This window comes from Perca flavescens, chromosome 13 (genome assembly GCF_004354835.1).
Source record: "Perca flavescens isolate YP-PL-M2 chromosome 13, PFLA_1.0, whole genome shotgun sequence".
Lineage (NCBI taxonomy): Eukaryota > Metazoa > Chordata > Actinopteri > Perciformes > Percidae > Perca > Perca flavescens.
The window spans coordinates 24617544-24630727 of record NC_041343.1 but is presented as its reverse complement, the minus strand read 5'-3'; the positions used below and the strand labels follow the sequence as shown (position 1 = coordinate 24630727).

Sequence of the window (13184 nt, the reverse complement as noted above, 5' to 3'; positions counted from 1 at the left end):
TTGAGGCTGAAGTGAGAAGTTTTTATAATATTTGTTTATCCACGTTAGCAAGAGGGGGACAAATAATTGTACGTAAAATAAAAAAAAAAAAAAAAAATGAATTAGATATTCAAAAGCTTCCTATATAGGATTGCTGCATTTGATTGCATAAGTGCTCCAGATAAACTGATAGTTCAGAGTATAGGAAAAGAAAGACTCCAGATGCCTACGTTTCCCGTCTCTGTTTCAAAGTGTTACTGAGTGCACTTCCTGTAGCCACCACCCATGTAGCAGAACCAATGGGAGAAAGATTTAAAAAAAACAATTTTTTTTATCACTACCAGAAAAACACTGGCACGGCAGTTGATCTTCAGTATTTTTGTCAAGGAACTCTACAGAAGGGAAGAACAACATAGGCAGGGAGGTGGCTAAACGCTTGAAAGATCCCAGGAACACTGAAATTAGCACCTGTGGATTTATTGTTTTATCAAAACAGATCCCGATCTCACAGTGTCTCAATAAGGGCTTGGCTAAGGCAAGTGACTCAACTGACACCCCACCCTGGTATCTGACCGCGTGAGGTTGTAAAACCAAACGCTGTCTGGCTGCAGTGAAGTCAATGTGAAACTGGTAGTTTGGTTTATGATCCTGCAGAGCTCAAAGGTCACAGCAGGACCAACAGTTTGTACTTCTGGGGCTATTATTACTGAAATGTTGTTGTTGGATATTTATTGCAAACAACAGACAAGTGAGCAGTAACACAGTAAGGCTAAGGCGTATAGGTATGTGATTACATATCGGTGTGTGTGTCTCAGCGCTGCAGGGCTGTGGCTGCTACGGTAACATGCCTGTCATTCCTGCAGAGAAAGGGAGAGCTTCGGTTTGAGGACAATCAGCTCATTAGCACCAGACATGCCGGGAGATATCCACCCTGACTATGATACGTTGTTTATTTTTAGTGACATTCATCCCATCATTTCAAAACTATTTTTTAAGTGGGGGTTTAATAATAATTAAATAATTTAATTTAATTTAATAATTTAAATGTACAACTTTTCTGAGTTCCTCCTACGAATTACTAATCTAGTCAATTAAATACCTAAAATACAAAGTGATTTTGTTGCATCAATTCAAACGTCCTGTAAATCCAATGTTGCCATAATGTGTTCCTGCTCGCTGATTTGCAATATTGCCCACCACTGATTTATAGAAATACTAAAGGTATAAAAAACCTTGGTAGCAAAACTATAGCAAAAGATCTGATGGTGACAAATGTCTATCTCATGGCATATACGTAAGTCAAGTCAATTTATTTATATCTATAAAGCCCAAAATCAAATAATCACAAATTTGCCTCCAAGGGCCTTTACAATCTGTACAGTGTACGATATCCACTATCCATAGACAACCCTCATTTTGGATAAAAAACTTAAAGAAAAAAACTAATTAGAAAATGAACAGAAGAAAACAGTATTTTGTAGAGCTATGTTCTATATTTCATAAGGAAAACCTCAGAAAAGAAATTGTAAAAACATGTTTACAACCCGACTAAACCATCTTGAAATACTGTCCGTGGGTTTGAGACTCGTTGGCTTGAAGGACACAGAAGCTGTAGAACTGTAAGACTGAATCTGAAATGTATTCATTTTGTTCATGTCTCAGTTGGACTCTGACAGAGTTTATTAAGCAGCTAACTTGCAGATGCTAAATTCCATGGATCCACTACAGACCTGAGATCATGCTGCTGTGTAGAATGTCTGGGAGGGAAACAACAATATTATGATGATGAGAGGTTAGTGGGTTAGAGATGCAGCTGAGGAGAGTGTTCTAGTTGTGTGTGTGTGTGTGTGTGTGTGTGTGTGTGTGTGTGTGTGTGTGTGTGTGTGTGTGTGTGTGTGTGTGTGTGTGTGTGTTTGTGTGCGTGCGTGCGTGCGTGACAGTGGGTGTGTGAACATAACAGTTCTTATCTGCATGTAAGAACAGAGCAGCCATGGGATTAAGATTAAGTTTGGTCGCTCCACTTGAAAACCAAAAAAATGAACTTGAGTTTAGACGACACTAACTTGATTTGTATTGGAAACAAGTTGAAATTATCTTACTGAAATGGCAGATTTTCTTACACTTGGGTGAGGAAAGTAAGTTGTTCACAACATGTTCACAACATTAATAGACAACCATTTTGATAATTCATTCATGGTTTAAATCATGTATGAAGCAAAAATGTACATCATTCTCTGTAACCAACTTCTCAGATGTGAGATGTTGCTGCTTCTCTTTGTTTTGTATCATTGTAAAAAAGAATCCTTTTGGAATTTGGACTTTCATAAAAAAAAAAAAATATATATATATATATATATATATATTTGAGGTTCTGGAAAACTTGTATTAAGTAGTTTCCATTTGTTTTCATTTGATAATGAATTCTAGTTACAGCCCTAAATAGGTTTTTCTGCAGTATATAGTTGTTTATATAGTGTTTTAACCTCCCCCTTCCATCTGACATCAACAACTTGATGGACTACAGTGAGAGGTCAAGATAACTTTTTTTCATTTCTTACTTTCTTTCACTTTGTCTGGAGGTCAAACAACCTGCAAATGAGATGAAACGTCAGGTGTTCTTTAAAAAGCAACACCTTCCTGTTTCAAACGCAAACAAAAATCACTTAAAGTCTTTTAGGATCAGAAGCTCACTGATCTCGTTTCACATCTACAGGCTGTGAAAGGAGCGTCCTAAAAGACCAGTAACCCAATACATCGTCACCTCTTCACCATGTTGTGTGTGTGTGTGTGTGTGAGAGAGAGAGAGAGAGCTGGGCTCTCAGGACTGTGAGTAACACTAGAGGTTGATAATGGAGAGACAAGAGTCACTTTACTACACAGGCTCTTTTGTTTTAAGATTATTTTTTGGGGCATTTTCAGCCTTTATTTTGACAGGACAACTGAAGACAGGAAAGGGGAGAGAGAGGGGGGAATGACGTCAGCAAAGGGCCGCAGGTCAGAGCCGAACCCAGACCCGCTGCGTCGAGGAGTAAACCTCTATATATGGGCGCCTGCTCTACCAACTGAGCTATCCGGGCGCCCACTACACAGGCTCTTTGGGTGAGTCTATGTTCATAGTGCAAAAACATCTCATCAGGTCATGTTTGTGTGAGATTCAATTCGTCAGTGCAGTAAGAATACTTCAACCTGATTTCAGACTTTTTGTCAGTGTTTTCTAAAATTAAGTGGAATTTTTCTTGATTCTTCTTCCACAACCTGCAGTATTCTTTCTTATGTAAAGATACAAGCACTTATTTCCAAAAAATCAAGTTGATTTCTACTCTAAACAGTATAAAGTATTCTTACTGCATTGGCAGATTTGATCCCTTGTTTGGGGACATGAGGAATTCAGGACTTGATGTTACACAACAGCAGGAATGGGCCGATTGGCAATCGGACCGTATATCAACAACTGAAGGGGTTGGATCAGCAGTTGGATTTTCCTATGCCAGTATTAAGGCGATTTTTAACTAATTTACTATCAGACCTAAGATGTTAAAAATAATCTCTAAAATCTTAATTTAAAAAAAATTACGATGGATTTTTACGACCCTGTCAGTCAAAATGTCAGACAATTAAAAGGTCTAAAGCAACCTTTGCGTTCAACTCCAAGACACAATCACTGATCCCCAGGTGAAAGTCCCTTGCTTTGGGACCTCAGTAAATAAAAGCGTACAGCACCATCCTGACAGCTTCAGAAATGTGAAAGTGTGACAGCAGCAGCCAGTGGAGCAGATGGCGTACAGATGGGATAAGACAAAAACATACACATAACTTTCAGCTGCAATAATCTGCATGAAAACAATTCAGTAAGCTCAGTCATGAGTGTGTGTGTAAATGTAGACAAGATTCTACACAAGCAACTTTTGCAAACACTGTATCTTTAAAATCATCTGGCTGCCTCTGAGGAGCTAGTCTCGTGTTTATCCACGACGTTCCACTTCCAGGATTGCTCCGTTGCCGTCGGAAATTCCGCCGGATATCACTCTTTTCAGCCGGATGTCCGTTACCTTCCCGTTTTGTTTGTGTTGGAATTTTGAACTCCGGTTGATTTATGAGGGCTATGGTTAACTTCTCCTCAGATCTCTGCAGGGTAAATCCAGACAGCTAGCTAGACTATCTGTCCAATCTGAGTTTTCTCTCGCACGACTAAAACAACTTTTGAACGTACACACGTCCCACCAAAACAAGTTCCTTCCCGAGGCTATTTTGCGGCGGCACCGCAGCTTATGCCGGTGCTTAGCGCCTACCCATGACGATTGTGATTGGTTTAAAGAAATGCCAATAAACCACAGCAGGTTTTTGCTGTGTGGACTAGCCAGACCCTCCTCCGCAGCGTTGTGGAGAAAGGAGAGGTTAGTGGGTTAGAGATGCAGCTGAGGAGAGTGTTCTGGCAAAGCGAGACTACTGAGGAGCAGAAGAGCATTATCTTACTCTGTAATTTCTAGAACCACCAACAAGCATTGACGCGGTGCAAGCTGGCTATGTAAAATAAACATGGTTGCAAACCTACATATCAGGTGGAAAGCTGTACATTTTGTTGGGTGGGTGACACCTCTAAAATGACTGAAAATGTAGCGTTCTTCCCTCAGGACACAACGTGACGCCCTCCTTCACTGTCCTGTAATTAAGTCTAAATACTTTACAAACCCTGTAGTGGTGAGAAAAGCTTCTTAAGAAGCAGCTGAGCACAGACAAACAAAACTATTTTTAAAGGAACATCTTTAAAGCTCATCTCTCAGATACAGATGATGGATTCCATCCTCACAGTAGCAAGCATGTCTGTCAATCCTGCTTAATCGCACTTAAACCTCAACCTGCTCAAAAAAAATCTCACACCGTTCACTCAGCGTTTTTGTCGGAGCAATATGGCTTTGACCTTTGATCCGTTCCAAATTGATTGCTTATACAATGACAACAGATGTCTAAAGTTAAAGATTTTTTGGAGCCTCAGATCGACACTTCCTCATGTGTATGCGCTTTCACAAACACCGTTGCCTTCATTTAGCCAACTGAATCAATTAGTTACATTAGCTTTCCTCTTTTCAATCCTGGTAAACTTTAAAATAGAGCAGCTGCTAATCATGAAAGAGAAAGCAAACTATCCAGATAAAACACAACCTAATGTCTGAATATGACTGTATGCTGCAGCATTAAGGAGAACTAAGGGGCTTAACCCAAACCAAGAAAAAGAAGAAGAAATCAAAAACTGCCCAAGTTTACAAATATACAAAAGTATATGTCGCTTTAGCAGACATGTGAAACAATTGTTGTTATAGTTTGGTGGCGTTTTATATTTTTTATGGAGGCCCATGAACAGATTTAAATAAACATAAAGATCAGTTCTTTTGTCTGATATTCATCTTTTACTACATGGAATCCCTATTTTACTGCCCCAGAAGAAATATTCAAACACCCCTCTGCAGGTGATTAATATCCTAATATATACAGTTATGGCTCTGGCTTGTTCAAACCTGTAAACTTCAGCTTCCAGCCACAGGCAGAGCTGTCAGGAATGGGTCGACCAATCACTGAGGAGGCTGACTGACTGACTAACAGTGTGGCGTGACATGATCCAGTTAGTGAAACCCTTTACTGTCAGGTGCTGAGGTTTTCTTCTGTAGTTACAGTTTTAAAACTTGTCCTGCGAGTTTTTCTTCTCTGGTCTGCCAAGTTCATGAAGGAGTTTTTCATTAGAGAGTTAGCTGGAAACAAATGTAATGCAGTTAATGGCAGTGGTTGCTATTCATTTCCGAGGTATCTTGATCTCTGTACGCCTCAGTTACAAATCAGAACTACGAAACACTTGATTTTGAGCCCTGAGCGAATCAGTCAAACAAAGCCAGTTTTTGGCTTTGTTGGTTTACCAGACCTTCCACTCAGGTAGAGAGTCACTGATCCTCATTAATCAATCATGTTGTGTAGCAACAATCCTATTTTTCAGCCACTGTTGTCAAAAGACTTAAAGACCATGAATAAGAGGCTTAATTCAAAACTACAACAACATCTGAAGAAGTTGTCACATCGTTGAGAAACCACAAAAAGTCTAAACTTTGAGAAGTCTTAATAAAATCTAAATCACAATTTTTTAAATGTAAAAAAAGTTCAAAAAGAAATAAATCCCTCCTGTGACCAAACTGTAACACCACATTTTGCAGGTGTTAAGACAGTTACCATTAATGTGATATTTTGCATTTGTTTTTCAAAGAAAAAACAACACACAGTATTTGGTACGGATTCATATTATTCCTGAAAATTAGACATTTTCTGTCACAGGAAACTGACTTGTTTTTAAGGTATAACTTTAGCTACAGTCAAAACGCATTAGTCATATTTAAAGCAACACTAAATGCAACAAGGAGAAATACGCATACACCTAAAGATTACCAACCTGACCGCTTTAGTGTATTATTTGGTGGTATTATTAATTATTAAAGCTAAGGAATGCCATTTATATAAGCATGAACATAACATAAACTTGACAGCCTCATGGAAATGATATTTTTTTGTTTATATAAACAAACAAAATTTGTTAAAGAAAGTCATTTTGCATTTTCTCTCATTCTATAAAGCTGAGACGTATTCCATATTCTGTTAGCGTTCAGAGGCTGTTGGTGCGAGCTGACCTGGGGTGCGTTCAGCCCCGACAGTACGTAGTGAAATGTTTATTTAAACTGCAATGGTGCTGCTTTGAACACCGTGTCGTGTACGACAACATATACTCATTCCAACAATGAATGAATATATAGTACATTGAATCATTTTAAAGAGTTTACATAATCATCGCTGCTGATTGGGTAACACTTTGGACACCAACCAAACGCGAGAAAACTTCCTCAAAGCAGTTGCACACTGTTTCGAAGAAACACCGCTCAACCCGAAAAGCGTAGCATAACTGTACACATTGTTTCTTAGATTTTCCCTGGGTTCCACCGAGCACAGCTGATCACGGCCACTCTACGTAAAGGACTTAGGGATTTCTGTAGTGATAGATATGTATATTTTGTATTTGGTTTACATCTAGAACGTCTACAATTTGTCTTATTATAGGCTTCATCTGTGAAGCCATTTGAACTGCACTAACCTGTATGAAAGCTGCCTTACATATATATATATATATATATATATATATATATATATATATATATATATATATATATATATATATATATATATATATATATATATATATATATATATATATATATATATATATATATATGTGTATATATATATATATGTGTATATATATATATGTATATATATATATATGTATATGTGTGTATGTGTATGTGTTTTGATTGATTGATTGTATATGGTTGTATAGTACCTCATCCCTTCATACAGTCACAGGGAAGCTCCCTCCAAATCTATCTGTGGTTGCCGCAGGGTTTTTTTTTATTGCTCTTGATGTATATCTGGTTGTTTTTTTTAAAGTAGTAAAAAAAATTCTCATGGATAGAAATTTACCATTTTGTAATTACACTTTATATTCTGACACCTTTTATTTCCTGGAACCCTGTCGAAGTTAAGTGAGTCTGCCAGTCATTAAAACAGATTTTACCAACGCTTCTGCAGCTATGGGTCTTTTTTACCTGTTCTTCCACACACACAAAAAACACTTTTAGCACTTCAAACTTGCGTGCGTTACCACTGTGTCTGTTTTTACTACAAAGGCATGACGTGAGACGAGAAACTCCTCACTGCTATTCAGGAATCCGAAGTTTCCAAAGACAGAAGTCACATGGAACTACAGGACCCTCAAAATAACTTCCGCTGTCTTAAAAATGAATACATGATAAACTGAAATGTAAAAATCAAATCCCAACCAGGCTGAGAAACACTCCTTCTCCACTCTAATAGGAAAACACAGAGGGGTGTGGTCAACGAGTCTCCCTGACAACCAGTTTCGTCTGACTTTGTAACTCGCCAAACAATAGAATCATCAAAAGAAAGCCTTGTTGAGAAAAGCTGACTGGCAGATGAGACGTCACAGCCCAAATTATTTTCTAAAGATACAGTTGACACGAGACATGCTGAGTTAGTGGAACCAAAGACAGATTAGATGCAGCAGCGACTTGAGCGCACACTCCACAGATGATGTTAGGGGAAAGATTACAAATCTCACAGTGGAATATCACCTTGGGCTTTTTTTTTCTCTACATTCTAACATTTTATACACTCAACAATTAAATGTAAAGCTAAAAGAGTCAAAATAATAATGAAAACAATCATTAGTTGCAGCCATAAGGCGTCAACTATGCTGCCAAAATGATCACTGAGATCAAATGAAATGTTTAGTTTGGGAGAACACCTGCAGACGAAGGTATTTCAAATATTTTTCTCACCAACGATGGACTGCAGATAAGACTGTCACTCCAACACAGGAATTAAAATACAAATTACGATTACTTTGTACCGATACATGACTTTCTCATGACAAGACAAACAGCATCAAAGCGTTGTCAAAGCTGCTATAAATCAGGTAATCTCCCAGTTTTGACAACAGCCACACATACATGACCCTACAGGCTGAAATCAAAAGGAAAACACCCACACACAGCAAAGGCCTCTGGGAAGTGGCTGGACACACCCCTATTTTATACCCACCCCGAATGGTTTGTTAGTGTTGCGACAGTTGACAGTCCAGTGATTATGAAGTGCTGTTGTAAGTACGTGAATGTGAAGGCAGGGCGTAGCTGCACAAAAGAGCATACTTGTGCAGTGAATCGCCCCCCAGCTGAAATGAGAATATATATTAAAAAAAGAATAATAAAGAATAAAAAGACACCTGTTGTGCTACTGAACATGTTCCCATGTTGAAGGTTTCCTGCTGCTGTGTGTCTGCACTGAACAGATGGACTTTTCACACCCCTCTCTGCATTTTTTTTCTTCTTTTAGTTTCTCATTTCAAAGAAACCGCTCCATGTACGGCAGAAAGGTTGTACTTTAAACTGTCAATCATTTGAAGAGTTGGCACCAAGGCACAAACCAAACTGCCGCCACTGACTCAAATTTGACTCAAACCGGCTTCAGTAGATATACGACGTATGTATGTCTTTACTGAGGGTTTCAGTCATGGGGAGGTGAATTTCTTGTGTGTGTGTGTGTGTGTGTGTGTGTGTGTGTGTGTGTGTGTGTGTGTGTGTGTGTGTGTGTGTGTGTGTGTGTGTGTGTGTGCCCTTGCCTCCTCCTCAGCACTTGGCTCAGGGCTCTTGATAGGACTTGATGACTGGCTGAACACTGAAGACTTCCCGCTGATGCTCTGAAATAACAGAGAAAGGAGGGAGAGAATAATTAGAGATTAGTCAGATTTCAACAGAAAATAACAAACCGCAGACACTTGACACACAACACATGGCATCATCTTTATGTTTTAAAACCATGCTAAAGTAAATCAATAGAAATGTGGATTCGGCCCTAAAGAAACATATAAGTCTTTACTGCCTTAAAAAAAAAGTAATGGATTGGAACTGATCGATGCAATCTAACTAAGCTCAGCCGATCCAGCCAGGTGGAAGAATGTGTTTTTCTTTAAATGGTAGGGTGTGCCACCTCAGCAGAGTCAAATTGGGTGTGGCACTGTGTCTCAATCAAACACACCATGAGCATTAAGCTCTGAGTGCATTGACTCAAACAGCAGAACTTGCATGAGTAAATTATTGGAAAAAACAAGCAGTCACAAAGGAGATCCAAAAGAAATCCTGAAATATTCTGCTGCATTCAATACTGGAAAGAGATCAAATCAAACCAGGAGCTGAGGAAAGACAATTTTTTCTCAAAGAAGCAGAGGAGAAAGATGGGGAGAGAAGATATTATTCAAATGTTTTCAGCCAACAGTGGAGACCTTGTGTAAACCATCCCAAGGGCGAAGGGCAAAGCATTCAGGAAGCGATGATTTATCAGAGCAGGGAAGAGTTTGACAGATGCAGAACTAGACAGGCGCCACATAAACATAATCAATGGAGAGGAAGAGTCAGGTAGACCAGAGATAAAAGTAAGAGGTGACAAACTCTGAGGCCTGCAGCACAGTTTGTTTTGAACAATAGGACTACACAATTAGTAATGCCACATTATATCTTGGCAGTGAAACAGCGTCTATTAACCGGTTATTCAACATCAATACCTATGCCAATATGGTACCTTAGTTTCAGTACCATAGCTGAAGAATATGAGTAAGTATGAGAAAACAGGCCTTTGATGCCAACTTATGATACTTGACAGTAGAGCTGGGCGATATGGAGAAAATCAAATATCACAATATTTTTGACCAAATCGATACATCGACATTGCAGCGATATTGTAGGGTTGGCTAATGGTGCTTTCACAAAATATTTACACAAGGAGATTTTTGAAAAGCATTCATCAGTAATGTGGATATAATGACTAAGTGAGTAAAGGCAAAAAATAGAACAGCTAACACAGTCTGGTAAGACATCACTTTACTGTAATGCATCCTTTAAAACCAGAAAAAGACAAAACTTGTGTCATATTGTGATGTTACGGTATCCAAAATGTATGATATATAATATTGATATTTTGCCCAGCCCTAATTGACAGCTGCAGAGAATAACATTTTGTAGACAATTAATTGATGAAGAAAATAATCGTTAGTCGCAGCCCTTCTCTCTCCCTATGTTTCCTGTCAATTTTGACTGCTGTCAATAAAAGGCTAAAAAAGGCCAAAATCATTAATCTTAAGAAGAAAAAAAACGCAGTCATTATCCATAGTTGGGGCTTGCTATCAAACCACAACACTTTGTAGGTGCTAACTATGAAAGGCTCACATTGCCACATGAGCTCAGCCTTCTGTCCATCATATTCACCCATTTATCCCTAATCATAAGCTGTGAAAATTAAATGCCCGGTGTCAGAATTTATAAGTCAGCGCTATATGTGAAACATGCTTGCGCTGCTAATGTTCTTCTGACAACTGCAAAGCGGCTCACTCTGTTTTCACCCTACAGTTGACCTCTTTCCTGCTCTGGCGGCTAAAACTGATCGTGACTGACGAAACCAATAAACTATCAAAGACGTTAAACAGCCAACTGAGATCATCGGTTAATGATTTATGTGTGCACGCTTTCGCCCATTTACCAAGAATCAGTCATGAAATCTGAGCAAGACTATCAAGTCTGGACTGATTCAGCTCATTTATTTATGTGTTTTTTATCTCTTATCAAGAGACCACACAACAGAGTTTCAGAGACTGGAATCTGGTCTTGTACTTTCACAACCCCTCACCAAACTCTGTCCAATAAACAAGCTGCTTATGAATGTACTGTATGAATGCATGCTGATGCAGTTCAGATGCGTAAAAACCAAGCAACTGAATATATAAGTAGAAAAAGGGACATAAAAACATGAAAAATTGAATCTACGGAATTTTGTTTTACTGCTCCTCGTCCAACTTGACCAACTTACTTCTAATCATAGCTGAGACACAAGTCAACTAAATGGCTGCTTGCCCTGAAGCCTAGAGGGGCCCCAAATTACTTTATTACTCCTGTAAAGTCTGTTGGCTCCTTTCACATAAGAGTATTTTAAGTAATATTTTCTTATGTTTTTGTACTGATTTTATACTTTAACTTTGCATAAAAGGTGGTTGATTTTCGGTGTGCATAGTGTAAAATTAATTTTAAGAAAGCCAACTGGCCTGCCAGAGTTTTATGGGGGCGGTTACTCAAACCAGCTTGTATGCTGTTTTTTGTTCTCTAAACTACATTCTTTGCCATTGTTAATATCACTGTTATGCAAGTTTATTAAACCCTTTCACGGACCACATAATATGAGCTCTGACCTGCAGGTAAAGGGGTTGAAGAGGGGAAAGATTTGTTCCAGCCTTCATTATAATAATAGATAGAAGATAAGATAAGATAGACTTTAGTAATCCCACATTGGGGACATTCCTGTGCTACAGCAGCTCAAAAGAAAAAGATTTACATACATCAGAATAACACAAATACACATTAAGTAGACATAGGAGAAAAAAATAAACATAACTATAAGAAATAGAAAAAATAGAATTAGTTATAATAACAATAGTAATAAAACAGACATATTTACACAATAAACACCCATATATAAACAGACAGTATATAAACACAGATAGGTTAATAGATCTTAGATAGGCTAATGATAATGGTTTAACAGGCATTTCCATCAGGAGAAGAAGCTGAACATATGGGGCTCACCTCGATGGTGCTCTGCTGCTGGTACATCAGGTCGGCGGAGTCCAGGCTGCTGACGCTCAGGTGGGACATGTTCTGCAGGTACACCGGGGACACCATCTGCTGCTGCATCACCATGTTAGGCTGCTGGATCACGTAGTAGGCCTGCTGCTGCTGCTGCTGAACCGGGATGTAGGACTGCTGCTGCACCGGGATGTAGGACTGCTGCTGCACGGCCTGCTGCACCGGGACCAGGTACCGCATCGTCTCATAGTTGCCGTTCACCGCGTACGGCATCGGGGACACCGACCCGGAGGAGATCACCGTGCTGGTCACCGGCTCCGGAGAGGCCACGTTCACGGTCCGGTAGGTCGTCGTCCTTTTCTGGGTCGTGTGGACAGACATCTTGATGGATCGGCGGAGTGGATCAGCTCTTGTAGACCCCCCACAAAAACCGAGAGAGAGAAAAAAAATAAAAATAAACAAACGCAGAAAGTTGGAAGTCAAATTCTTAAATAAGTAGCCTAAAGTCACAAAACCACGCTGGTTCGTCGGGTTGTTTTCGTGGGTGTGTTTTTCAGCGGTGGAGAGTTTAACCACCCCAGTTGAACTTCCTTCTCTGCTGGGCAAACTGGAGAGGAAAGTCCGGTTACAGGAGTTATTCCATGGAAAGGAAGACCGAAAGACTGAGGGAGGTGCTCTGCTTCTCTGTATGCAAATACTGCTGAGGAGGCGGGGGGGTCAGAGGAGAATGTAGATCACAGCTAGCAGGAAGTCCTACCTGGTTGCTCTGTCCTCCAGGTGCTCCTCCCACATGCAGGTGGAGCGGACACTTTAAACTGCTCCAAAATATTAGTTTCTAGGTAATTCTTTAATAAAATGCTTGCATGTGAATTTACATTGTCATGATTTGCTGTCAGGGGTAGGCAAAGAACTGAATTGAGAAAAACAGCCACCCATGATTGTACTGTCACAGCCATCAGCACAGTAATTCAT

The 13184-nt window shown here is 39.4% G+C and overlaps 1 protein-coding gene across 1 annotated transcript in view; it reads right to left on the bottom strand.

Moving 5' to 3' along the window:
* Window positions 1-12957, bottom strand: part of pof1b (POF1B actin binding protein) — a 30783-nt gene extending 17826 nt beyond the window's left edge. Inside the window, exons 1-2 of the mRNA XM_028596427.1 lie at window positions 12229-12957; window positions 9220-9281 (exon numbers count right to left, since the gene is read on the bottom strand). Coding sequence (XP_028452228.1) covers window positions 9220-9281; window positions 12229-12593 — 427 coding nt within the window. The 5' untranslated portion in view covers window positions 12594-12957. The remainder of the gene's footprint in view (window positions 1-9219; window positions 9282-12228) is intronic.
* Between the last annotated feature and the right edge of the window lie 227 nt (window positions 12958-13184).